General features: G+C 34.2%; 1 protein-coding gene across 10 annotated transcripts in view; it reads left to right on the top strand.

The window, feature by feature from the left end:
• Rnf180 (ring finger protein 180) overlaps positions 1 to 26,237 on the top strand; it is a 198,874-nt gene that overhangs the window by 93,165 nt on the left and 79,472 nt on the right. For 7 of the 10 annotated variants that reach the window (XM_087189565.1, XM_087189567.1, XM_004862880.4 and 4 more), the window contains exon 5: positions 456 to 491. The exons of the other annotated variants lie outside the window; for them this stretch is intronic. In XM_087189565.1, the coding sequence (XP_087045691.1) occupies positions 456 to 491 (36 nt within the window). The remainder of the gene's footprint in view (positions 1 to 455; positions 492 to 26,237) is intronic. 10 annotated transcript variants of the gene reach the window in all.

Genomic DNA, 26,237 nt, shown 5'->3' with positions numbered 1-26,237 from the left:
AGCTTTATGATTTAAACATATATATAAACTCATAGTTACCAAAACAATGGAGATATGGCATAGACTCATCCCCAAAATTCCTTTGTGCTATATACCTTTAAAAATCACACATTTATGTATCCCTATTCCCCAGAAACTAGTGTTGTTTTCCAGTATTTTGGTTTTGTCTAATATTATAATATTGTAAAGTAATGTTATATAATAAAATTATACAACATGTAACCTTTTGGAACTGACTTCTTTTACTCAAGAGGATTGCCTGTGAGATTCATCCTAATTGATGCATATAATTATAGTTTGTTCTTTTTTAGAACAATAGTACTCCATTGTATGAATGAACCATGGTTTATCTATTCAGCTGTAAAAGGACATGTAGTTTGTTCCATGTTTTGGCAATTATGGTACACCTCCTGTAAGCATTAATGCACATATTTTTGTAACTTTGATTTCTCTAGGGTAAATGCTCAGGAGTAGGATTGCTGGATCATATGGTAAGTGTATATTTAACAATATATAAAACTGTCCGACTATTTTCCAATTTGCATTACAAGCAGCAATGTATGAAATTTCTATTTTCTGTGCATCCTTGAAAGCAAACACCTGATATACTCAATATTTTAATTTTAGTTTTTCAAATATTGTAGATATTTAGTGTTATCACATTGTGGTTTTCATTTACATTTTCCTAATGATTTTGAATATTTTTCATGTGCTTGTTTTTCATTTATATATACTCTTTAGTTATATATACTCTTTCAGTTATTTTGCATACATTTCAATTAGGTTATTTATTTCATATTCAATTTTGAGACTTTTTTATATATTTTGAATATGAATGTTGCATTGGATGTGTAATCTGTAAATATTTTCTCCCAGTCTGTAGCGTGTAATTTTTTCTTTTTTTTTCTTGTAGAGCAAATGTGTTTAATTTTAATTAAGCCAATTTTGGTGCTATATCTATGAATTTTGCCTTATCCTAGGTCACTGGTGGTGAGCCTATGGCATGCATGCTTCGGCAGGCTGTTTGCTATAATTGAAAGCTCTAAAAGGTTTGCCATCACTGTCCTAGGTTATAGTTTATATTTATAGTTTTAGGTTTTATATTGAGAGCTATGATTTATTTTGAATTAATTTTTAAAATAAACTGTGAGATTTAAATCAGAGTCTGTTATTTTGAGTAGATAATGCTCAATTGTTCCGGCAACATTTGTTGAAAACAATTTACTTTTTCTATTGAAATGATTTTGCAATTCTATAAAAAAATCAATTGGATGTATATGTGTGGGGCTAGTTCTTGACATTCTGTTCCATTCAATTCATATTTATTTTTATTCTTTTGCCAATAGCCCTTTTTCTTGTTTGGTGGAGCTTTATAGTAATTCATAAAACAGGGTGCTGAGTCCTCCAACTCTGTAGTTCTTTTTCAGAATCATTGTAGCTATTTTAATTCCTTTGATTTTCTTTATAAAATTTAGAATGAGCCTGTTTATATTTACAAATATCCTGTAGGATTTAAATTGGAATCGTGTTAACTCTGTATCAACTTGGGAAGAATTGAAACCTTCACTGTCTGGACTTTTCTAACCCATGAAAATGATACATATTTCCTTTCATTTAGGTCTTTAGTTTCTTTCTTCAGTATTTTTCAGATTTCAGTGTTAAGAACCTGTGCATATTTAGATTTGTACCTAGGGATTTCATCTTTGGGAAAGAAGTTATTGTTATTCTTGAAATTTTTGATTTATGAATGTACACTCAGTGTTAAAAGAAAAAAAATTATATCTTATTTTTGTACTTTGTAATGTTGGGAGCACAAGTCTTTAACATCTTTTGTCAGATTTACCTCTAAATATTCATATTTTAATGCTTTTGAAAATAATACGTTTTTACTAAATTTCAATTTACATTTATTCATTATAGTATTCATAAGTACAATTGATGTTTATATGTAGACCTTACACGCTACAATCTTTCTACTGTCACCTATAAGTAGAATTTTTAAAGATACCATTTGATTTTCTACTTACATGATGATTTTGTCTGCAGATAAACACATCCTTACTTCTGCCTTTCCAATCTGCAAGTTTTTCTTTTTCTTGTGTTACCACACTGGCTAGAAGTCTTTGAACAGTGCTAATTAGAAATGATAAAAACAGATGCCCTTCTGTTTTTCCTGTTGTTAGCAGGAACACAATCAGTCTTTCATCAGTTTGATATCATTTGTATTTTAAAGATGCTCTTTATCAGGTTGGGGAAATTTACTTCTAGTCCTAGTTTGGAGATAATTTTATCATGAATGGAGGGCCTGGGATTTAACTTAGTGGTGCCACTACCAGCCTCGCACGCGCAAGGTCCTGAGCTCAATCCCCAATACAAAAAAAAAAAAAAAAAAGACCTGAGCAATTTTTATCATGAATAGGTGTTGTATTTTTGTCAGATGCTTTTTTTGTGTGACTTGATAAAATAATTTTCAGTATTAACATTATCAGTTATTGAGCCAGGGTTCATTCCAACAATAAAATTTACTTTGTTGTGTTGAATTATTCTTTCCTTATGTTGGTTGATACTGCTTGATTCAGGGATTTTCCCCTTCTGCTCGTAAAGGATATTGGTCTGAAATTTTCTCTTTTTCTACATTAGTTGTTCAGTTTGGTTATCATGGTAGTGCTGCCCTTATGAACTGAATTGATTCTCTCTCTTCCATAGTCTGTAAAATAGGTAATATTGTGGATAGGTAATACTATTTCTGCTTCAGTGTTTGGTAGAGAAACTACCTAGGCCTAGAGGTTTCTTTGTTACAAGGCTTAAAATCACCATGAATTTTTTTTAACTTTATCGTATTGGTACATTTTAGGTATACAACATAATGACATTCATCATTGGAAATTTGCACCTTTACATAATTCCCTGGGTTCTTATTTTTCCCCCTTTCCCTGCCCTCCCTTCAACCCCTCCATCCATCTCTATTTATAAAGACTTTGTTTCCATTTTCTCATATTAATTCCATTCCCTTCTTCAATTTCCCCTACCTTTCCCACTTCCCCTTCCCCTTTGCCTCTTTTCTTCCTATTTCACATTATCTATTATAACTTATACTCCTTATTTACACTTTCAGTTTCTCACACTAGAGAAACTATTCTGTATTTACACGTGTGTCCTGTTTGTTTCACTTAAGTGTGTCACCTCAATGTGCATCCATTTAGCTATAAATGTCTCTAATTTCTCATTTTTTATGGTTCAGTAGTACTCCATTTTGTAAAACACCACATTTTCTTTATCCAGTCTCCAGTTGATGGGCAATTGGGCTGCTTCCAAGTTTTAGCTATTACAAATTGTGCTGCTATGAACATGGATACACATATATCACTGTGGTATGATTCTTTTAATTCTTTGGGGAAGATATCCAGCAGGGGAATAGCTGGGACAATGGGAATTCCAATCCTAGTTCTTTGAGGTATCTCCATACTGATTTCCACAGTGGTTGCACCAGTTTACATTCCTACCAGCAATGGAGGAGGGTTCCTCTTTCCCCACAGCCCTGTCAGCATTTGTTATTGGTTGATTTCATGATAGCAGCCATTCTTTTTGGAGTGAGGTGGAATCTCAGCATTGTTTTCATTTGCATCTCCAATTACCGGTGATGTTGAACACTTTTTCAAATGTTTATTTGCTATTTCTACTTCTTTGTTTGAAAAATATCTGTTCATTTCAGATGCCCATGTTTGGATTGGGTCTTTAAATTTAGGAGGTCTGATTTTTTAAAGTGATTTATGGATTTGAGATAGTAGACCTTTGTCTGAGGAAGAGCAGGTGAAGATTTTTTTCCCACATTGTGGGTTGTCTCTTCACAGTGTTGGTGGTTTCTCTGGCTATGCAGAAGCTTTTTAATAAGAAGAGATCCCGCTTGTTGATTGTTTGTGCTAATTCACAGGCAACTGAGGTTTTGTTCATAAAATCTTTTCCTACACCAATGTTTTCAAGAGTTCTACCTAACCTCTCTTCCAGCCAGTTCAGTGTTTCTATTTTAATATTTAGATCTTTAATCCATTTCGATTTTAGTTTAGTGCATGGTGAGAGATATAGGTCTAGTTTTAATCTTTGGCAAATTGAAACCCAGTTTTTCCAGCACAGTTTATTAAAGAGGCTATCTTTCCTCCAGTGAGGGTGTTTGGCTCCTTTATAGAAGATGAGATGACTGAGTGTGTCTGGCATTGTTTCAGCATCTTCTGATCTGTTCCACTGGTCCTCAGGTCCATTTTTTTGCCAATACCATGCTGTTTTTATCACAGTAGCTTTGTAATATAGTTACAAGTTGGGGATTGTGATACCCCCTGCAATGTCTCTGTTGCCTAGGATTGCTTTTGCTATTCTGGGTCTCTTCTTGTTCCAAATGAATTTTTATATTAAAATTCCAAACAACCCAATATCAACTAATGAAATTGAAAATGTAATTAAAAACTTACCAACCATGTAAATCCCAGGTCCTGATGGCTCCACTGCTGAATTCTACAAGACATTTAGAGAGGAACTACTGCCACTACTGTTTAAACTCTTCAATGAAATGGAAAGGGAAACAGTACTCCCAAATTCATTCCTGGAAGCAAGCATCACGTTTATCCCCAAAGTAGAGAAAGACCCAACTGAAAAGGAGAACTATAGGCCAATCTCACTAGTTAACATGGATGCAAAAATCCTTAATAAGATACTGGTAATAGAATGCAGAAGATCATCAAGAAGATCATAAATGCTGACAAAGTGGGATTCATCTCAGGGATGCAGGGATGGTTCAACATACGCAAATCAGTCAATGTAATACACTATATCAATGGAGCCAAGGGCAAAAACCATATGATTATCTCCATAGACACAGAGAAAGCATTTAACAAAATCCAACATGCATTTATGATAAAAACCCTGCAAAAAATTGGAATAGATGGTCTCTACCTCAATCTGATAAAAGCCATCTATAAAACAACAGCCAGTATCATACTAAATGGCCAAAAACTGAAATCCTTCACATGAAAATAAGGAACAAGACAAGGATGTCCACTATCACCACTTTTGTTCAATATAGTTTTGGAAACATTAGCCACGGTAATTAGAGAAGAGAAAGAAAAGGAATAAAGATGGGAAATGGAGTCAAATTGTCATTATTTGCAGATGACATGATACTTTATATAGAAGACCCCAAGAATGCCACCAAAAGTCTTCTAGACTTAATAACCTAATTCAGTAGAGTAGCTGGATACACGTTCAACACGCAAAAATCAATAGCTTTCCTCTCCGCGAACAACAGACTCACCAAGAGAAACGGCAAATAATTCCTTTCACAATAACATCCAAAAAACTGAAATACCTAGGAATCAAACTAACAAAAGTAATCAAAAACTTCTTCTCTGAAAACTATAGCACTCTGAAAAGTGAGATTGAAGATGATACCAGAAAATGGACAGACATCCCCTGCTCCTGGGTAGGAAGGATCAGTATAGTGAAAACGGCTATACTTCCAAAACTTTTATATAGATTCAGTGCAATCCCAATTGAAATCCCAGCAGCATACTTCAGGGACTTTGAGAAATCTGTATGAATTTAAATTCTTTAATAATTGTCCTACAATTCAACTTATCTATTTCATATCAAGTAAGTTTGGGAAGTTTGTTGTTTTCAAGGGCTTATCTAAATTGTCAAAATTATTTATGTAACATTGTCATAGATTTATTATATTACAATTTGTTTTGGATCTGTAATGATACCCCTTTTCAATCCTGGTAATGAAAATTTGTCTGTCTTTGTCTCTCATATCTAACTAGAAACTTATTAATTGTATTCATCTTTTCAAGAAAGCTGTAAATTTTTGCTTTTTTCTGTTTTACTATCTTCAAAGTCATTGATACCTATTTTTCCTTTGTTTTATTTTTCTTTCCTTTTCTAAATTTCTATATGATAAACACTTACATTATTGCTTTGAGGTCTTTCTTTTTTCTCACCTAAGCATTTAATGGTAACTTTTAATTACTGCATTAGGTATATACTACAAATTAGGCTGTATTTTATTTTAACTTTGATCAAACAATGTTCTTATTTTCTTTGTGATTTCTGTGGCCCACCTACTTTGCCTAAATTGATAATATAAACATGAAAAAGCTAAAATATCAGCATTTTGAAAAAATTAATACAAATTAATCCTGGGGTAAAACATTTCTTTCTCTGGGTTGAAATTAAAAACTGTGCTAATCATTATGGTTACATAATTTTTCTAAATAGTTCCATTTAAACAGTATTTCATTTTGCTATGTGTACATTTCTTAACCTATTTAATATGAATAAAAGAAAATCTCTGTTTAAGAACCACATAAAGCTATTGTGGAAAATAGTGCACCTTATTTTCTGTACAGTATTGTACATGAAAATATAAAATAATTGACCATCATGTTTATAATAAATTACTGGGTCACTACAATACTTGTAGTACATATTTCTTAGTAAGCTAAAGATTTAAGATGCCTTATATTATTAAAAGAGTGTAGGGCCGGGGATTTAGCTCAGTGGTTTCACTGCCTGCTGCTCAAGCTGAAGGACCCGAGTTCAGTCTCTGGTACCAAAAAAAAAAAAAAAGAGTGTGATTAAAAAATAAAAAATAAAAAAATAAAAGAGTGATTTAGGGACTGGGGAGAATAGAAGCCAATATGTTTTATTAAAGACCTGCTTATTCAGGTTTATTTAGAAAAGATATGTCTCCCATAAGGTCACTATGTTTCATTTTTATTTGCACATAGGAACCCTGTTGTACTTTTTCAGTTTAGTTTAGTTTTTTTTTTTTTTCCCAGTACCAGGAATTGAACTTAGGACCTTGTGCTTGCCAGGCAGGCACAGTGCCACTGAGCTACATCTCTGACCTGTTCACAGTTTAGTTTTTAAAGGAGTCCACTTAATCTTTTATCACACAATTCATCATCAACAAATGTGTACAGTCATATTGCAAATATATATTTGGGTTGTCTTTCAGAATTATAGCAATCTAAGTATTGAATGTTATTCCCTAATCATTCTCTTTCCAGAAAATTAATGGTTTATTGAAATGAAAACCCTCAGTAATGAAAATAAAACAGTTTTAATCAGATGATACAGATTTTGATGGTTTTCTTAACATAGGAACATAGACACAAATGCTCTTTTAGGAAAGAATAAAATTAATAGATTGAAAAATCATCATGACCTTCAGTCATGTATTGAGACACATCAGTGTTTATTGCTTAGTCTCTTTTATGTCAAATTATTTACTATAAGTTTGTCACTCTCTTCACTTATGAATATGAAAGTTTTAGGGATTGTTCAGTGGATAGGACTTATAATTTGCTTCAACCTTCTGTAAAACCATCTAGAATAGTAGAATAATAAAATATACTACACTGTCAGTTTAAATAAATATAATTAAATGTTTAATTTAGCCTTCCTAATATTTTGAATAATTTCAAAATACACATAAGTGACTGTGTAGAGTGCATCTATGTCTTTACCTTAAGTAATTTCATGCATCTAAATTTTCTAATGTTTAGCACAGTAGTATGTACATAATAAGTGCTCAGGAATATTTCAAAACAAGTTCTTTTTTAATTTTAGGATAGTTTCCAGTTTATAGAAAGTTTGAAGATAATGCAAAAGATTACTATTTTCTCTAGACCCATGTCTTCCCTACTATTAGTATCTTAGATTAATAGAGTACATTTGTCACAATTAATGAACAAATATTGATATATTATTATTGAAGTCATAGTTTATTCATAATTTTCCAAGATTTTCCCTAATATACATTTTTGATCCAAGATCTCACCGAGAATACCACATTACATTTAATTGTCATGTCTCATTAGTTTTCTCTTAGCTATTAGAAAGTTTCTACCTTCCTTCTTTTTTATGAACTTGACAGTTTTGAGGTATACTGACTAGATATTTTATAGAATGTCCCTTATCTGGGATTTGTTTTTAAAAGTTTTTCCTATGATTAGACTGATGTAATGGGTTGTGTCATAGGTTCTCCAAAACTCATATTTAGTGATTTGCCAAAGGAAATCATACTCAGAACTATCTTTTATTGTAGTGAAAAGATAGGCATCATTATCAGCAAAAGGAAAAAATTCATAAAGCAAGATTTGCAGGAAACAAGAAATAACTTTCCAAGAGTTCTCACTCAGTGAAGTTTCAAAGAATGTGCTTAATTTCCCCAGCAATAAGTTGTGATTGTATGAAATATTGTGTACAAGGGAAGTTCATAGACTTAGCATTTAAGATTTTCATTGGGGGTGGTCATATAAGCACTTTCTGCCTAATACATACCAAAAATTTCAAATTCCCAAAAGGAAAGATGTTTTGCATAAACCACAAGTAGTAATCTACTTGTGGCACAGTGAGCTACTCTTATCATTAAGTGTTATGGCTTGTGTCTAGATGTCCCCCCAAAGCCTCAGGGAGTCTTAGGTGGGGCTTTTTCAGAGGTGGCTAAATCTAGAGTGTGTGACAGATTCATGGTGCAATGCTAGGACTAAGGGTGCTAGGATTAAGAGTGAGTGATAACTGATTAGTTTGGCACCATCCTAATCCTGGTAGCCTGGATATAATATAAGGGACAAAAACAGGCTTGTCTGGTCCCTTGCTTACTTTGCTACCTTCTGCTCACCATGAACTATTTCTCCTGTGCAATGCCTGTCTGTCATGCAACCCTGCCTTGGAGCCAGCAGATTATGGACTGAAACCTCTACAAACTGTGAGCCAAATAAACCTTTCCTCCTTTAACTTTGGGTGTTGGGTATTTTGTGTTAGCAACAAAAAAATGACTAAAACATGAGGATGGTGGTATCCCTCCTAGTATTTAAGCTCCCAAATCCCAGCCACAGACCAACCTTGAAGGTTCAGAAAAGCCTGCTATATTATCTCTTTATGTGTATGAATTTTGGGGAAAAATATCACACAGGTAAAATGCCAGTCTCATCACATTAAAAGAATGTATGCTATCCACTCGATTTATCACTTTTAATGCTAATTCAGAAATGTTTTGTAACAGAAGAAAAATGAGAATTGTCATTCTTAATGTCCCTTTTGTTAATTTCCTATTGTGGCTCTAACAAATTGCCATAAGCATAAGTATCTTAAAATAACATAATTTCATCTAGAGATCACAAGTCTGAAAATGAGTTTTATGGAGATAAAGTCAAAATGTTGGCAGGGCTGTATTCCTTCTGAAGGCTTCAGAATAGAATCTGTTCCCTTGCTTTCTCCATCTTCTAAAGTGTGTCATCATACCTTGACTTGTGGCTGCCTTCCATCCATGGCATCACTCCTGCCCCATGGGTTCTTTTGTCATATCTTCTCTCTGACTTTTAAGGATCCTTATTACATAGGGCCCATTTAGGTAATCCAAAGTAACTGCCTTATTTCAATGTTTGTATCTTAATCATAGCTACAGAGTCCCACTTGACATATAATGTAATGTATTCACAGATTCCAGGAATTAGAATATGGACATCTAAGCCCTGGTAGACAGTCATTATTCTACCTAATTTACCTTACTATATACCAGATATTTTCCCAAGTGCTTTATTTCATTTAATTTTGACATCATTTTATGAGGTAATTTCTTTTTATCTCCATTTTATAAATGGAAAAACTGAAGTTCAGAGAGATTGAAATAATTTCTGTAGAGCCACAAATATAAAATTTAATAAATCTAGGTACCAAATTTTATGCTTTTAACCAATAATCTGAAGTGCCTCAAGAGTTTTTCCCCATATATTTTGTCTTCCTTTGATGATTCAGAAAACATTTACAATCATATACCTTTATATTCGTTCATTCTTTCCTTTAATTAACCAAAACTTAATTGATTATTTACTCTTTGCCAAAAACTGTGCTCAATATTAAGGTAATGAGTAATGAATTATCTCATTATTAAGACAATGAATGAAATATCCTCTCTTCCCTCAGAGTCCTTTGAGTCAGTGGTGACCATGCATATGGATCTCAGTGATCATTTTCATATATGGGGATAGAATATGGAATTGTACATTTTTAGTCCCTTGACAGATCAAAAAGGTTAAGATATATTGTGCTCTTGGAGAGTTTATAGGATAATAGTAAAATTTTATCATGCTACCATCAGCTAAAAATCTGTCAGTGCTTTTACTACTTTTCTTATTTGTTATCAAAGAACTACCCTGAGTTAATGCTTGCCTTTATTTATTTTTAAGGATATATAAATACATTATCCATTCTGTTTTCAAGTTTCAGGTGTCATCTGCAGTTTTCTGAAAGTAGGTATGTCCCCTAAATTCAGGATAAAATCACTAACAAGTGTTGTGCTTCCTTATGGAGTGGAGCACTAAGAGAAAAGTAAAATGTTGTAAGCCAGCAAGTCACAGAAAATCAATCATTCATACCTTGGTATTTGGCAGAATTCCTTTACTTGAATATGATACATCATTTCTTCATTCTATTTTATTTCCATTAATAATTACTTATTTTTTTAAATTTAATTTTATTGGTACATTTTAGGTATACAATACAGTGACATTCATCATTGGAAATTTGCACCTTTACATACTCTCTCTTGGTTATTTTTATCCCCTTCCCCTGCCCTCCCTTCAACCCCTCCATCCCTCCCTATTTACAAAGACTGGGTTTCCATTTTTTCATTTTCTCATATTAATTCCATTCTCTTCTTTCCTTTGCCCTACCCCTCCCACTTCCCCTTCCCCTTTGCCCCTTTTCGTCGTTTTTAAAATCTATTATATCATTTAGCCCTTATTTACACTTTCAGTTTCTCACACTAGAGAAAATATTTGGTATTTACACGTGTCAGGTTTATTGCACTGAGTATCTACTCAGTGTGCATCCATTTAGCTCTAAATATCTCTAAATTCTCATTTTTTATGGCTGAGTAGTACTCAGTTTTATTAAAAAAACAACATTTTTATCCAGTCACTAGTTGATGGGCATTTGGTCTATTTCCAATCTTTAGCTATTACAATCTGTGTTGCTATGAACATGGGTGCACATATATCACTGTGGTATAATTCTTTTAATTCTTTGGGTTAGATACCCAGCAGGGGAATAGCTGGGTCAAATTGGACTTCCAATCCTAATTCTTTGAGGTATATCCATACTGATTTCCACAGTGGTTGCACCAATCAACACTCCCACCACCAGTGAAGCAGGGTTCCTCTTTCCCCACAACCCCATCAGCATTTGTTATTGGCTGAATTAATGCTGGCAGCCATTCTTTCTGGGGTGAAGTGGAATCTCAGCATGGTTTTCATTTGCATCTCTCGAAGGACCAGTGATATTGAACATTTTTTATGTTTATTTGCTATTTCTGTTTCTTTATCTGAGAAATATCAGTTCATTTCAAAAGCCCATTTTTGGATTGGGTCATTAAATTTGGGAGGTCTGATCTTTTTTAAGTTCTTTATAGATTCTAGATAGGAGACCTTTGTCTGAGGAATAGCAGGTGAAAATTTTTTCCCATATTGTGGATTGACTCCGCACTTTGTTGATGGTTTCTCTTGCTGTACAGAAGCTATTTAATAAGAAGAGATCCCACTTGTTGATTGTTTGTGCTAGTTCATGGAAAACTGAGGTTTTGTTCATAAACTCATTTAATAAAACTGGTGTCTTCAGGTGTTCTACCTAACCTCTGTTCTAGCTGGTTCAGCGTTTCTGTTTTAATATTTAGATATTTAATCCATTTTGATTTTAGCTTAGTGCATGGCAAGAGATATAGGTCTAGTTTTAATCTTTGGAAAGTTGAAACCCAATTTTTCCAGCACCATTTATTAAAGAGGCTATCTTTCCTTTAGTGAGGGTGTTTGGCTCCTTTATTGAAGATGAGATGGCTGAGTGTGTCTGGCGTTGTTTCTGCATCTTCTAATCTGTTCCACTGTCCTCAGGTCTGTTTCTTTGCCAGTACTATGCTGTTTTTTATCACAGTATCTTTGTAGTATAGTTGCAGGTTGGGGATTGTGATACCCCCTGCCATGTCTCTGTTACCTAGAATTTCTTTTGCTGTTCTGGGTCTCTTCTTGTTCCAAATGAATTCTTGGATTGTTTTCTCAAGGTCCATGAAGTATGCCGCTGGGATCTCAACTGGGATTGCATTAAATCTATACAGCAGTTTTGGAAGTATGGCCATTTTCACTATATTAATCCTTCCTACCCAGGAGCAGGGGATGTCTGTCCATTTTCTGATATCATCTTCAATCTCTCTTTCCAGAGTGCTATAGTTTTCAGAGAAGAGGTCTTTGATTTCTTTCATTAGGTTGATTCCTAGGTATTTCAGTTTTTTGGATGCTATTGTGAAAGGAATTGTGTGCCCTATTTCTCTCTCAGTGAGTCTGTCATTCGTGTAGAGGAAAGCTATTGATTTTTATGTGTTGCCCTTGTAACCAGCTACTTGACTGAATTTGGTGATTAAGTCTAGAAGACTTTTGGTAGAGTTCTTGGCGTCTTCTATATAGAGTATCATGTCATCTGCAAATAATGACAATTTGACTTCTTCATTTCCTATCTTTATTCCTTTTATTTCTTTCTCTTGTCTAATTGCCTTGGCTAATGTTTCCAGAACTATATTGAAGAAGAGTGGTGATAGTGGACATCCTTGTCTTGTTCCTGATTTTAGTGTGAAGGATTTCAGGTTTTGACCATTTAGTGTGATATTGGCTGTTGGTTTTTCATAGATGGCTTCTATCAGTTTGAGGTAGAGACCATCTATTCCAATTTTTTGTAAGGTTTTTTATCATACATGCATGTTGGATTTTGTCAAATGCTTTTTCTGCGTCTATGGAGATAGTCATATGGCTTTTGTCCTTGGCTGTATTGATATAGTGTATTACATTGATTGATTTGTGTCTGTTGAACCATCCCTTCATCCCTGGGATGAATCCCACTTGATCAGGGTGTATGATCTTCTTGATGATCTTCTGCATTCTGTTTGCCAGTATCTTATTAAGGATTTTTGCATCTATGTTCATTAGTGAGATTGACCAATAGTTCTCCTTTTCGGTTGGGTCTTTCTCTGCTTTGGGGATCAAGGTGATGCTTGCTTCCAGGAATGAATTTGGGAGTATTGCTTCCCTTTCAATTTCATTGAAGAGTTTAAACAGGAATGACAGCAGTTCCTCTCTAAATGTCTTGTAGAATTCAGCAGTGAAGCCATCAGAGCCCGGGCTTTTCTTAGTTGATAAGGTTTTAATTACATTTTTGATTTCATTGGTTGATATTGGGTTCTTTAGAATTTTTAGGTCTTCTTTGTTCAACTTTGGTAATTCATATGTATCTAGGAATCTGTCCATTTCTTCTGTGTTGTCCATCTTATTGGCGTATAGGTTCTGGAAGTAGGTATTCATGATCATCTGGATTTCTGCTGGGTCTGTTGTCATTTCACCCTTTTCATTCCTAATTGCATGGATTTGGGCCTTTTCTTTCCTTTTTCTGACAAGGTTGACTAAAGGTTTGTCAATTTTGTTGATTCTTTCGAAGAACCAACTCTTGGCTTCATTGATGTTTTGTATCGTTCTCTTAGTCTCCATTGCATTGATTTCTCCTCTGATCTTTATAATTTCCTCCCTTGTATGAGCTTTGGGGTTGTCCTCCTCTTCTTTTTCTAGAAGGTTGAGGTTCAGCATCAGGTTGTTTAATTGGGCTCATTCTGTTTTCCTAATATGCATATTCACTGCTACGAATTTCCCTCGTAAGACTGCTTTCATTATGTCCCATAGATTCCGATATGTTGTATTGTCATTGTCATTTAATTGAAGGAACTGTCTGATTTCTTCTTTAGTTTCCTCTGTGACCCATTGGTTATTCAGAAGTGCGTTGTTCAATTTCCACGTGTTTATGAAAGTTTTTGAGTTTGTTTTGCTATGGATCTCCAATTTCATTGCACTATGGTCTGATAATATACAGGGGATAACTTCAATTCCTTTGCACTTACTTAAACATGTTCTATGTGTGAGTATGTGGTCTATTTTTGAGAATGACCCATGTGCAGCTGAGAAGAATGTGTATTCTGATTTTGTGGGATGGAAGACTCTGTAAACATCTGTTAAGTTCATTTGTTCAAGAGTTCAATTGAGCTCTAGTATTTCATTACTTATTTTTTGTCTAGTTGATCTATCTATTTGTGACAGTGGGGTGTTGAGGTCCCCCACTACAATTTTATTAGTGCATATATGACTTTTCATGTCCGTTAGTATTTGTTTTATATAGTTGGGTGCACTAGTATTTGGTGCATAGATATTTATGATTGTCATCTCTTCCTCTTGGATTCTTCCCTTTACAAGGATGTAGTGTCCTTCTTCGTCTCTCTTAATCAGTGTTGGTTTGAAATCTACTTGATCTGCAAAGAGGATAGCTACTCCTGCTTTTTTGGGGGTTCCTGTCACATGCAGTATTGTTTTCCACCCTTTCACTTTCAGTGAGTTTCCTTTTCAATTAAGTGTGTTTCTTGTATGCAGCATATTGTTGGATTTTGCTTCTTGATCCATTCTGCCAGTCTATTTCTTTTGATTGGTGAATTTAGACCATTAACATTGATGGTTATAACTGAAACATACTGACTTGTCATTGCCATGACTTTTTCGTTTTTGTTGAGTTCTCCCCCTTTACATTTAATTTCTTGTCATGCCAGATGGGTTCATTCTGCCTTGCTTCCTGGGGTTGTGATCCTCAATGTCTGTTCCCAGGCTATTGTGTAAAATTCTTTGGAGTGCTGGTTTGGTATTCACGAAGTCCCTAAGGTGCTCTTTGTCATGAAAATATCTTATTTCTCCATCCATTTTGATAGATAGTTTTGCAGGGTACATCAATCTGGGTTGGAGGCTGTTTTCTTTTAAGACTTGGAATATGTCACTCTAAGCTCTTCTTGCCTTAATGGTTTGTGTTGAGAAGTCTGCTGTGATTCTGATGGGCTTTCCTTTGTATGTGATTCGTTTCTTTTCTCTAACTGCTTGTAGAACTTTGTTCTTCTGTTGAGTTTCTGGAATCTTAACAATTATATGCCTATGTGTAGATTTTTTTTGATCAAGGCTATTTGGAGTCCTATATGCCTCAGTTATCTATATGTCAAGCTCTTTTCCCCTGCTTGGGAAGTTTTCTGTCATTATTTCTGTGAAGAGATTTTTTTTTTTTATGTCATCTGCACTCTCTCCTGTTTCTTCATTGAGCCCAATCAGTCTTATGTTATTCTTTTTTGCATCGTCTAGCAGCTGCTGGATTGGTTTCTCATGTTCCGTTATAATTTTGAAGCAATTTTTCTTTTCCTGGTCACCAATTGCAATCTTATCTTCTATATCTGAAATTCTGTCCTACCACTGGCTCATTCTGCTGTGTAGACTTTCAATGGAGTTTTTCATGTCCTGTAAATCTATTCGCATCTGTTTTATGGATTCCATTTGTTTCCTATGTTGGGATTCCATCATGTTCTTCAGCTCCTGTCTAGATTTATTAATCATGTCTTGCACTAAGGGCACAATTTTTCCTGTTATGTGAGAAATTCTTTCTGATTTCATTTCTTCCAGATCCCCTTTTGTTGCCAGTTCAGTGGGTCCAGGTATTTGAGTATCAGAGTGTTCCATCTCATTTCCCTTTGGGGTTGCTGTAGGTGATCTGGAAGTCTGGTTTTGAGACTTATTTACATGTTTTCTCATTTCGACTGGGGCAGGGTACTGTTAAGGCCTGCTCGGATTACCTCCTCTGAGGGGGGTGAGGTGGAACAGGGGCCGGGAGCAGCGGTAGGGATGGTGATCCAAACCCCTTTCCTGTGGGCTGGGAGCCACCAGAGGGATGGTGGCTGGGAAACCCCTTCCTCTGGACCAGGAGCAGTGGGATGGTGGCTCAGAAGCCCCTCCCTCTGGGCTGGGAGCAGCGGGAGGGATGGTGACTGGGAAGCCCCTTCCTCTGGACCAGGAGGAGTGGGATGACGGCTCAGGAGCCCCTACCTCTGGGCCGGGAATTGTGGGACTCAGTACTTTGGTCTGGTGGTCTGGTGTCCTCTGTACCTTTGTAATGTGGAATCAGGTGGCTGCCTGCCTGCAGTGGGGTGATTCGGTGTCTTCCACGTGACTCAGGACCTCAGTTGGGCGTGCACAGACCTGCCTGTCTGCAGCAGGCTGATTCGGCATGTGTTCTGCGCGACTGGGGAACCTCGGCAGGGTGTCTAAAACAATTATTCTTATTCTTATTTCCAAAACAAAAAGATTGACATTATGTGAAGTTTCACAATTCTTGGTATATTTTTTATATTCATCATTTCCTCCATACTTTCTGTGTGCAATATACTCTGATCAACAAGGATTGGGGAAATAGATTTTTAAAAATATAGTGTTTGCTCTATGGGAGCTTACAATCTAATAATTGAGATGGGCGTGTAAGCAGTGATGATACCGTAATTTGGTCATGGGTGTAAACGGATATTGCAGGAACAGCAAAGTCTACATGAGCAAGAAGGGTCAGAAAGGATTGTTTTTTCCTTCCTGAGTTTCTTGCATGAAATCTTTGGACAGTTAGAAGTTGATTAGGCAGGTGAGACAGAGAAAAGAGAGAAATAGCACTTGTCCTACTCAGGGATTAACCACATTTTCTTGTAATATTGGTAGAAGAATGGCTGTGAAGACATGTATGATTAGGAATCAAGATAGAAAAGTATATGGAAGTGCAAACAAAAGACTATTTTATGCTTTGCTAGGAAATTTAAAATAAGATGAAGTGCCAGGGGTTTAGCTCAGTGGTGCTGCTGCCTGCCTCACAAGCGCAAGGTCCTGAGTTCAATCTCTGGTACCAAAAAATAAAAATAAAAATAAATAAAATAAGAGGAAAATTGATCTGATAAATTTATGTTTTTGAAGTTGGTTTAACAGAAGTATGAAAGTATGAATAGGGCAAGGGAAGAGGTACATAGGTTAAAGTCAGAAAAGAGAATAGGATGTTGTTATAGAAATTCTAGAAGAGAATTTGAGGGATAGAACCAATAAAATAACATGAGGGATCAAAAAAATTGGATAGACCTGAGTCCCAGTAGTCCCAGTCAAGGATTTTTGATGGATGAATTGAGAACGACCTTCCCTTGGATGAAAGATAGGTAAAGGAGGAAGTTTGGAAGCCTACATTCTTATAGGATATGGGACATATAAATAGATATGTCGAACAAATGATTTATATGTTCTACATATTATGTATAAATACATATTTAATACACATAAATAAATGCATATATATTATTTAAATATATATATAGGGTTTAAACTTTAGTAGGTATCTTTGGGTTGAGATATAGTTTCAAGAAATCTTTTAAGTAATAACTGATTAAACAGATTAAACACGAGTGATTAGTCCAATGACAGGAGAGTGGATAATGTGAAAAATGAAAAGAGTTATAGATGCAAATTGAGTAATACTGTCATTAAGAATAGAAACAAAGACACAATAGATGTTAAGACTAGTCAGTGTTTGTCAGAGAGTGGGCTACTTGAACTTGAAAACACAAAGAGTATTTTTAATAGAAGACAGTCAATAGGACAATAATAGGTAGGAGAAGCAGCTTACATAGCCATATGTATAAGTATTAATGGAAGTGTTTTTGTTTGTTCCTTGTTTTTCTCACAGAAGAGTAATATCTGAAAGAAGATTTGGGGAGGGGGTAGGTTCATACCAACACCACTTCCTTTCGCTGTGAGGAATGTGCTGTAAGAGAATTGGAATTTTATGAAAAGGCTGTAGAAGTGATGCACTGGGAAAAAAGGACTTCAGGCAAGGCAAGGACACATCTACAGGTGTGTGAAGAGGCCAAAAGAGCATACTGTGGGTTTCTGAGGGCATGTTGGAAGGAGTTCCATGAGAGAACAATAGTTAAAGAATGAGTTGGAGAAAAAGTACACAGTAAGAGGGTAATTATTTACAAAAGATCAATATCTAGAGATGCTTTCTTGGTCCTAGGAAAACTAGTCAATTTAAATATCGACTTTGGTTACAATTATAGCAGCTTAGCTCTATCTACTCATCAAGGCTTCTTAGAGAACTAGTGGTATATTGATTGATCTTTAGCTCAAACACAACTTGTTTTTTAAATTTAATTTTTTGTTTTACTTAATTTTATGAGTACTACATGCTCATAGTTGTGCATGCTTGTAGTTGCAGCATTTGAGAGTGTGAGGCAAGAGGAGCTTTTGAACCTAAGCCTGGGCAGTATAGCAAGAAGCTGTCTTAAAGAAAAGTCAAACACAGAACAAACCTCTAATAATCATGTTCCTTAGACTCAAAAAAACAATTATTCTCACCCCTTTGAGATTATATCCTGATTTAATTTAAAGACTTTGCACATACACACTTTATATGCACACAATAAGTAAATACAAATATAGTGAGTGGTGTGTCTTATGCATATATTACATAATGGATACATATATGCATATAGACTTTTTCATGAAGATTATAATGCTGCATAGTGTCATAAACAACTCTACCCTCCTTTTAACACAAGAGAGAAGTAAGGCACGAGCAGTTTCCACTTTCTATGTCCATAGTCTTGCTCCTTCCATTCTTTTCCCTCTTGTGTTTTTTCTCTCTTTTCTTTAATATCCTGTAACTGTCACTTCTTTTGAGGACTGATTTCAAACAGGCCATCCAATAATACTCTGTTAATTACACAGTACTCTAATCAGTTTTTTATGTATGTCTTTATTATTTTTATGCTGTCATCCTTTATATATCCTCATTGAAAGGTTATTACACTTTTATGCCATAATTTTAGAGAAGAAATGTGTGATGGTTTTTCCCCTAAAAATTTCTGTGATAGATTATCACTGACAGTATACATTATGTGAATTTGAGGTAACTTCTGTGTTTCCTTGTGCCTCACAAAGCAGTACAGTTTCTTTTTTAGTATTCTTGTGTGCCCAGGCAAACACCTGAAAATGACTTATTCTTTTCTTAGCAGAAGTGGAAATAATTTTCAAAAACTTTACTAAAGACCATGTTATGTTTATCTGAAATAAATTGTTCTTCTAATAAGCCACTATTCAGCAAAGCTATGGAACATCAGAATAAATCACATGTGCCTTTGGAAATTGTGATTATATCACAGTTGTTCACCTCTGACTGTATTTTCAAACTTTAAAGTTTATTTTTTAAATGAGGCTGAGTTTCCAGTGGAGCACCAAAGCTTTTGTCATGAATGTAAAGCAATGACCTACTTTTAAAAACTTCAGTTTGGAATTTAGAGGTAGCCATCAATTTTTAGTTATTATAGTCATTCACTGAAGGAAATGATGTAGACATTTATTGCCTGACTAAAATTCATGGGCTAGTTAAACCCCATGTACCATGATTTGCTGGTAAGAACTACCTCTTCTCATTCCCCTTCTTTCCAGTACAAACACAAACACACACACACACACTATTTTTTACTAGACTATAAAAAACTATAAAATACATAGTAATCCATGAAAAGATCTCTTTGGAATACAGAAGTAACCCTCTGTAATTCTCTTGTCTATATTTACCACATTTTTAGAGAGGAGTTTTCTTTATTTGTTTTTGTTTGTTTGTTTGTTTTGTTTTGTCTTGTTTTTGGTACCAGGGATCAAACTCAGGACCTTGCACTTGCAAGGCAGATGTGGTGCCACTGAGCTAAATCCCCAGCCCAAGAGAGGAGTATTGTTTTTGTGAACCAAGCCTGTCGGGAGAATTTAAATGATGAGCTTCAGTGTGGTGCCAGATTTTATGCTATCAAAGCAATGCTTTCTTCAGTTTGACAGTAAATAGTTGGGCATGGAAATGGGAATTTAAATGAATAACAGCACTAATCACTTCCTTGTATAGTCATCTAACCAATGAAAACTACTGCAAATTTCCCTTCTAGTTACATTTGCCGAACATGCGAGTGGCCTTAAAAGGGGAATTTATTTAATGTGCTCTTGTGTCAGATTCTTCTTGTGTATATAATTTGATTCTTACAATAGTTGTATGAGATAAAGTGGTATTATTCTGATTGTGCAGGTGAGTAAACAGACTATGATTAAATAGTGATCTTAAGGTCACAAAACTATTAAGTGGCAAAATTAGGAATGCAATCTATTCTTTGTGAAGCAATACATTTTTAAGGAATTAAATAAGACTGGGCAAAAAATACTTAATTTGAAGGAATCAAATATTTCCTGTACTTGGTAATGACTGATTTTCTACACGGGTGTATTAATCTGAACTAAAATAAATAGATAAATTGCTTTTCCCCCAAAACTAAGACCTAACAGAAAATAATCAGCCTTGAAAACTAGAGATCAAAAATGCTAGCCCCAGGCAGCCTATCTTTGCCTTACCATCACTATTTTCTTGCTCAGTGGCTACTCTGTTAAGGTAGTAAGATAGGCTGACAGGGGCTAGGGTTTTTGATCTCTAGTTTTCATGGCTGATTATTTTCTTGTTAGGTCTTTGGGCAAATGGTTAGCAATGGTAGAAATTAGACAAAACACTTAATGGATGTGAACTCAGATTTTGTATTAAAGTATTATTTTTTAAATCACAAAGTTTAAGGTATATGAATAGACATTTTAAATATGCTGAAATATCCCTTTAATGTTGAATATAGATACATATGTTGCTTTTAATATTAAATGAAGTTAATACACATCATCACTTTAGCTGTATTTATTTCTTTATTTTGTGACCAAAATATAAAAAAACAATGGTATTGCCTTGGTTACTAATGTTACTTAGTCATTTAATAAATATTTAAATGATTATGATGTGAAAGGCATTATTCTAGGAAACATAAAGATAAGAAAAGATAGATATAATCCTTTATCTTTTGGAAGTTGTAGTGAAGGAAGCATATAAGTCAATGGAAAAGTACATTGTGATAAGTCCTAGGAAGAAGAATTCACGGTGTTATCAAAGCATTTAATAATACTAAGTTAAAAATTACATGTTTACAACTATATTTTTAGAAATTGGGTTCCAGTATTTTATTTTGTTTTTCAGAAGCTACTAAATAAAAATAAATTATAGGCAATTTTAAGAATACTAAAAGGGATGTTATGCAGCCTTATAGAAAAAAGTATAATAGCAATTTAATAACATATCTTAGAAATGAATAACAATGCAGTACAACATTTAATTTCACTTTCTGTTTTTTGCAGCATTTAAAATGCACTGAGCACTAAAACAGAATATCTCATCCTTGTCACTACTGACATTTTGGATTGGATAATTTTATTATAAGGGCTACCCATACATCACAGGATGTTTAGCAGCATCCCTGGCCTCTACACATTGGATGTCAGTAGTAATCCCATATTCCCAGTCATGACAATAAACAGTATTTCTAGACATTTCCAAATGTCCCCTTGGGGAAAAATTACCCTGGTTAAGAATCACTGCTCTATATTTCATGTCCATTATTAAGGATAGGAAAAAAAACAGATTTGTAAAATATTCACAATGAGGAAATATATAAATATGTACATCATGATTTTATTTTTATAAAAACATCATACACCTTAAAACTCCAGTGACAAAATACGAACAGTTATCTTGTCCATCAGACTAAACTGTGATTTTCTTATATTTATTATAATTTTTAGTCAGAAAAACAATGTATTCTATTAATATTCAACCATTTAAATGAAAGATATAATTTCCAAAGATATAGTAAACTTTTTAAATTTAGTCTCATACTTGGAAGATAGAAGTAAATATTGTATATGGTAACTTAATTTTTATTGATCTCCATAGAATGAAAGTCAAGCATATGCCTAATAGTTTCATTTTTGTATAGCCACCAATGTTAGGATAGTGTATCCCCTAAACTTGAACATTATTTTGGAAAACTAGATTGTTGTGCTTTCTACCTGTTACACATGCTTATCAAAAAAGCTTGCCTATTCTTGGAGAGGAGATTAAAACCAGGACATGACACAGTAGATACAATAGAATAAATAAAATGTGGCTTCTCTCAGTTACACATTTCTGACTAGCTTAAAGGGTATAATCTGTCTCAAGATTATTTCTAATTTCTTAGAAGTTTAGTTTTATAGCTGGGTGTGGTGATGCACACCTGTAATCCCAGTACTTGTGAGTCCAAGACCAGCCTGGACTACATAGAATCTCAAGGCCAGCCTGAAGTAAATAGTGAGACCATGTTTCACACACAAAAAAGTTTAGTTTCATTTAAAAAAGAACAAGCTATTAGCTGGCATAAGTTTTTTGGTTTTTATTATTTTGTGTTCTCACTGTAATACTTACAAAGGTAGTTTTCACACACATTTTCAGGAACATCCCCACGTTTACTAACAGTTCCCATCTCTTTAGTGATAACCTTTTCTATTCTCTCTAACTCAGGAAAGAAAATCAGAATGCAATTAGAATTTCAGTATATAAAATAGAATAGACAAGAAATAAGGAATTTAAAAACTAAATTATTGGCAAATATTAGTAACTATTGAAAACATTATTGTAGTTTATTCAACAAATATTGAGTGGCCACTGCATAACAGGAAATGTATCAGGAATAGTTTCAAGCCTAGTGAAAATGGCATATATTAAGCTCTCATACACAAATACATGAAGTTTAAACTATGATAAACATTGTGAAGAAGTACATGTCCCCATAGGTGCACATAACTGGGATTTACTTTAGATTGAGGAGTCAGGAAAGGCTTTCTAGAAAAATGTGTATTTTTTGTCAATATCTAGTAAATGAATAGGAATTAATTAGGAAGAGAAGTATGAAATTTAAACATCTAGATAAACAGAACACACATGTATGTCACAATGTATACCTTGAATGAGAATGGTATACTTAAGGAAGACAACTGGAGCTATCTCCAGAAGAGTTCCTCTTCCCATAAAGTTGGAGTTCCTTAATGCTTGGTCTTATGCTACATTATCTTTCTATCTTTATCTTTTTTTTCTTCTCAATCAATACAGTTTCCCTGGAAAGTGGACCTGCAACTTCTGTTAATACCTCTATAGATAATCTTCACATTTAGGATTCCAACCCAGATATCTCTCTGTCTCTGTCTCTCTGCCTGTCTCTCTTTCTCTGTCTCTGTCTCTGTCTCTCTCTCTCTCTCTGCTCCCCCCCCCTTTTTTGTTGTACAAGGGATCAAACCCAGGGCCTTATACCTGCTAGGCCCTGATTTCAGTCCCCAGCACTGTGGGGGAAAGGAGGTGTGTGTGGGTGTGCATTTAGGCTGGAATCCTAAATCTGAAGATTATCTGTATATAGGTATTAACTGAAGTTGTAGGTACATTGCCTAGGGAAATTTTATTAAGAAAAAAGAGAAAGTAGCTTAAGACAATGCATTGTAGAACTCCAACTTTATAGGAAGGTGAAGGAAAATGCACTTGAGGAATGAGCAGAAACAGAAGGACAAAAGAATGAATGTTTTATCATGAAGATGAAGTTACACATATTTCAAAGCATTTTTAAAATATTTAAGAGTGTTAAATAGGGAATGCAACCAAAAGTTCAAGAAAGACAAAGACTGAAAGATATCTATTCAGTCTAGAGACAGCAGGAAATGAGTTGAAAAATGTTTATAAAAGAATGTCATAATAAAATTTAAAAAGGACAGACAATTCTTTTGAGAAGTTTGGTTGTAACAAGAAGGGGGAGGTAACAAAAAAAAGAAAAGAGGAATTTTATTGATTTTTGTTTTGGGGTTTATTTTCTTTGTTTTGTTTTCTAATGTGAGAAGCCATTAAAGATAGAGATGTAGATCCAAACCCAAAATATAAATAAAGAGCAAAATAAAAGATAGATAATAGGAAATATGGTGATAGATAGTTGGCAAAAAGGAAGGGGATCCTATAGATGGAGGGAGAGGGGACAGTGGGGAAAGTGGTTGAAAAAAACCTATGTGGTGTCATGTATATGTACCAACCTCCCATAAGGAGTATAATCTTTATGTACTGCAAACAGGTTCTAATAAAAATAAAAATTTAAATCATTAAATTGTACCCTTAAAACAAGTGAAATTTTTGGTAGATATATTCTATCTTTAAAAAACCAAAAATGAAAGAATAAAATATGATTACTTTAAGTATACTTTTAAAAATAACAAGATACAAGAGCCAGCCAGTGACTTAGTACAAGGGCCTGGAAAAACATTAGAGTTGTTCCCATAGTCTTGAACTCCCAGTCTAGAAAAGTATAGTACAGCTATGAGAGAAATATGTAGAGTATATTTGGAGAGAGTTTTTCAGAAAGGCATTGATTTTAATGCTGAATTAGATGACTTTTTAAAAAATTCTTTTATAGTCTTATGCCAGGCTTGGGAGAGTTAAAGGGATCAAAGGAATTTCTAACTGATCTCTAAAATAAACAGAATTTTAAAGGCTAATTGTTCCATATGTTTTTGTTAGTAATATTTTCCAACTTACAAATCCTATCTCCTTTAACCTGACTTTTCATATGTAAAATGTCCATTTGAGGTTTTTTAACCCACTTTTTCTTTTTTGTAAAAAAATTATGTCCTATTCTCATCTCATTGACTGGCTATATTCCTCTTCTAACTTCTCTTTTAATACAACTGCTGTATTTTTAAAAAATTTTATATATTACTCAATTATATGTACTTCTTCAAATTGAATTCTTCCATTCATACATCTGCTTATTCTTATTCATAGGCATTTTGTTTTCTTACGTGCTTTGTAATTTTTAAGTGTGAGCTTATTTTTGTAGGAGTTGGTTCTGTATGAGTCACAGGTGTTCTGCATTCTCGATGCAGGTCCATGGTCTGAGTTTTATGTTTGACTTTGCTATGATTTACTCCTTTCAGTAGTAAAGGACTTATTTTAATGTTACTTTTTTCTGTTCAGGGCTTCTTTAGAGGAGATAACTTTGCCTCACACCCACAAATAGTGTATGGTTGAAGTGCTAGGCTTCTGTACCATATGCTCAGACCAAATAGCCTTTCTAGTATGATTCTATACATACATCTCAGAGTTTTGAATCCAACTAGTATCCACACATGTATATTAGGTTTTTAAACCTTTCATATGGCATTTTTATTTAGTTAGCACTAGAGGGCTACTTTCTGCATTGAGTTGGTTCTCCATATTGATAAAAAAATGTTTTTCTGGCTACGTAAAATCTGCTAGTTGTTCCTTAAAATATATGTATTTTGATGACTGATATGGAAGCTAGCATATGTTAGAAATCCAAAACTGTCATATTTGGAATATGTATTTGTGCAAATTTCAAGTCATATTCTGAGACTAGAAATACAAATTCTTATAATACAACAATGACATTTATAAAAATTTACATTCCTTTAAGACTCAAAAGAATTCTGTAACAACTAAATCTGTATATTTAAAATAACTTTCCTAAGATGATTCTTAAGCATTGCCATTTTTATAACATTAATATCTAAGTTTATTCTGACATAGTGTGAACCTTGTGCCAAGCATATGAAAATGCAATAGAGTGTGATTCAGAGAAAACTTGGCAGTCTTCACATTTATGTGAAGAGGTTAACTATGAAAAGAAGAAATTTGTTCTAAGAATGAGTTATAGTCCACAAAGTTTAAATATATAGAAAATATAATTTGTATTATTTTTAATTAATAGTTATTTGTGTGTAATAAAACAGTCTATATTTATTGAATTAATCAATTTAACTTCTATTTGTGCCCACTTTTTATCAGGGACTAGAAACTAAATTATAATCAATGGAGAGTCTTCTTCTGTTTTATTCCCTTGGGCTGATTTCTTAAGTTTCTAGAGCCATTGAATTGTCAATGTTTTGGCAGACTGGGAGGAATGGCTATGATGCTCTCAGTTAACTATATTATGATACTTTCTCCCTTGTTTTGACAAAATCGTCTTTCCTATCCACTCAATTCCCAAAGAGTATCATCCTCTGACCTTGATTTTTCTTTAGACCATATGCTGGCGATTGAACAGTCTGGGCTCCCTTTGCTTACAAAACCCCAAACTTAATGGGATGCCCTATCTTGACCACATCTTTCCACCAGTCCTCAGCTGAGGCAAATACATTGCAGAGTATTGTCCCAAGATCACTAGTAACTTGTCCCAACTCCATAGAATCTTTATCTAGTATGTGTTGAGGATAAGGAAAACAGGAAGATCTTTCAAATCTCATTTATCTCAGAATCTAGACTTTTGAAAATGAAGCAGCAGAATTTTAATAATTTAATTTTTTATCTATATATCATTGTGTCATTCA

This window comes from Heterocephalus glaber, unplaced genomic scaffold, assembly GCF_053883595.1.
Source record: "Heterocephalus glaber isolate CG9 unplaced genomic scaffold, H.glaber_assembly_v1.0 deba00001543, whole genome shotgun sequence".
Lineage (NCBI taxonomy): Eukaryota > Metazoa > Chordata > Mammalia > Rodentia > Bathyergidae > Heterocephalus > Heterocephalus glaber.
This window is presented reverse-complemented; position numbering and strand designations above follow the sequence as displayed.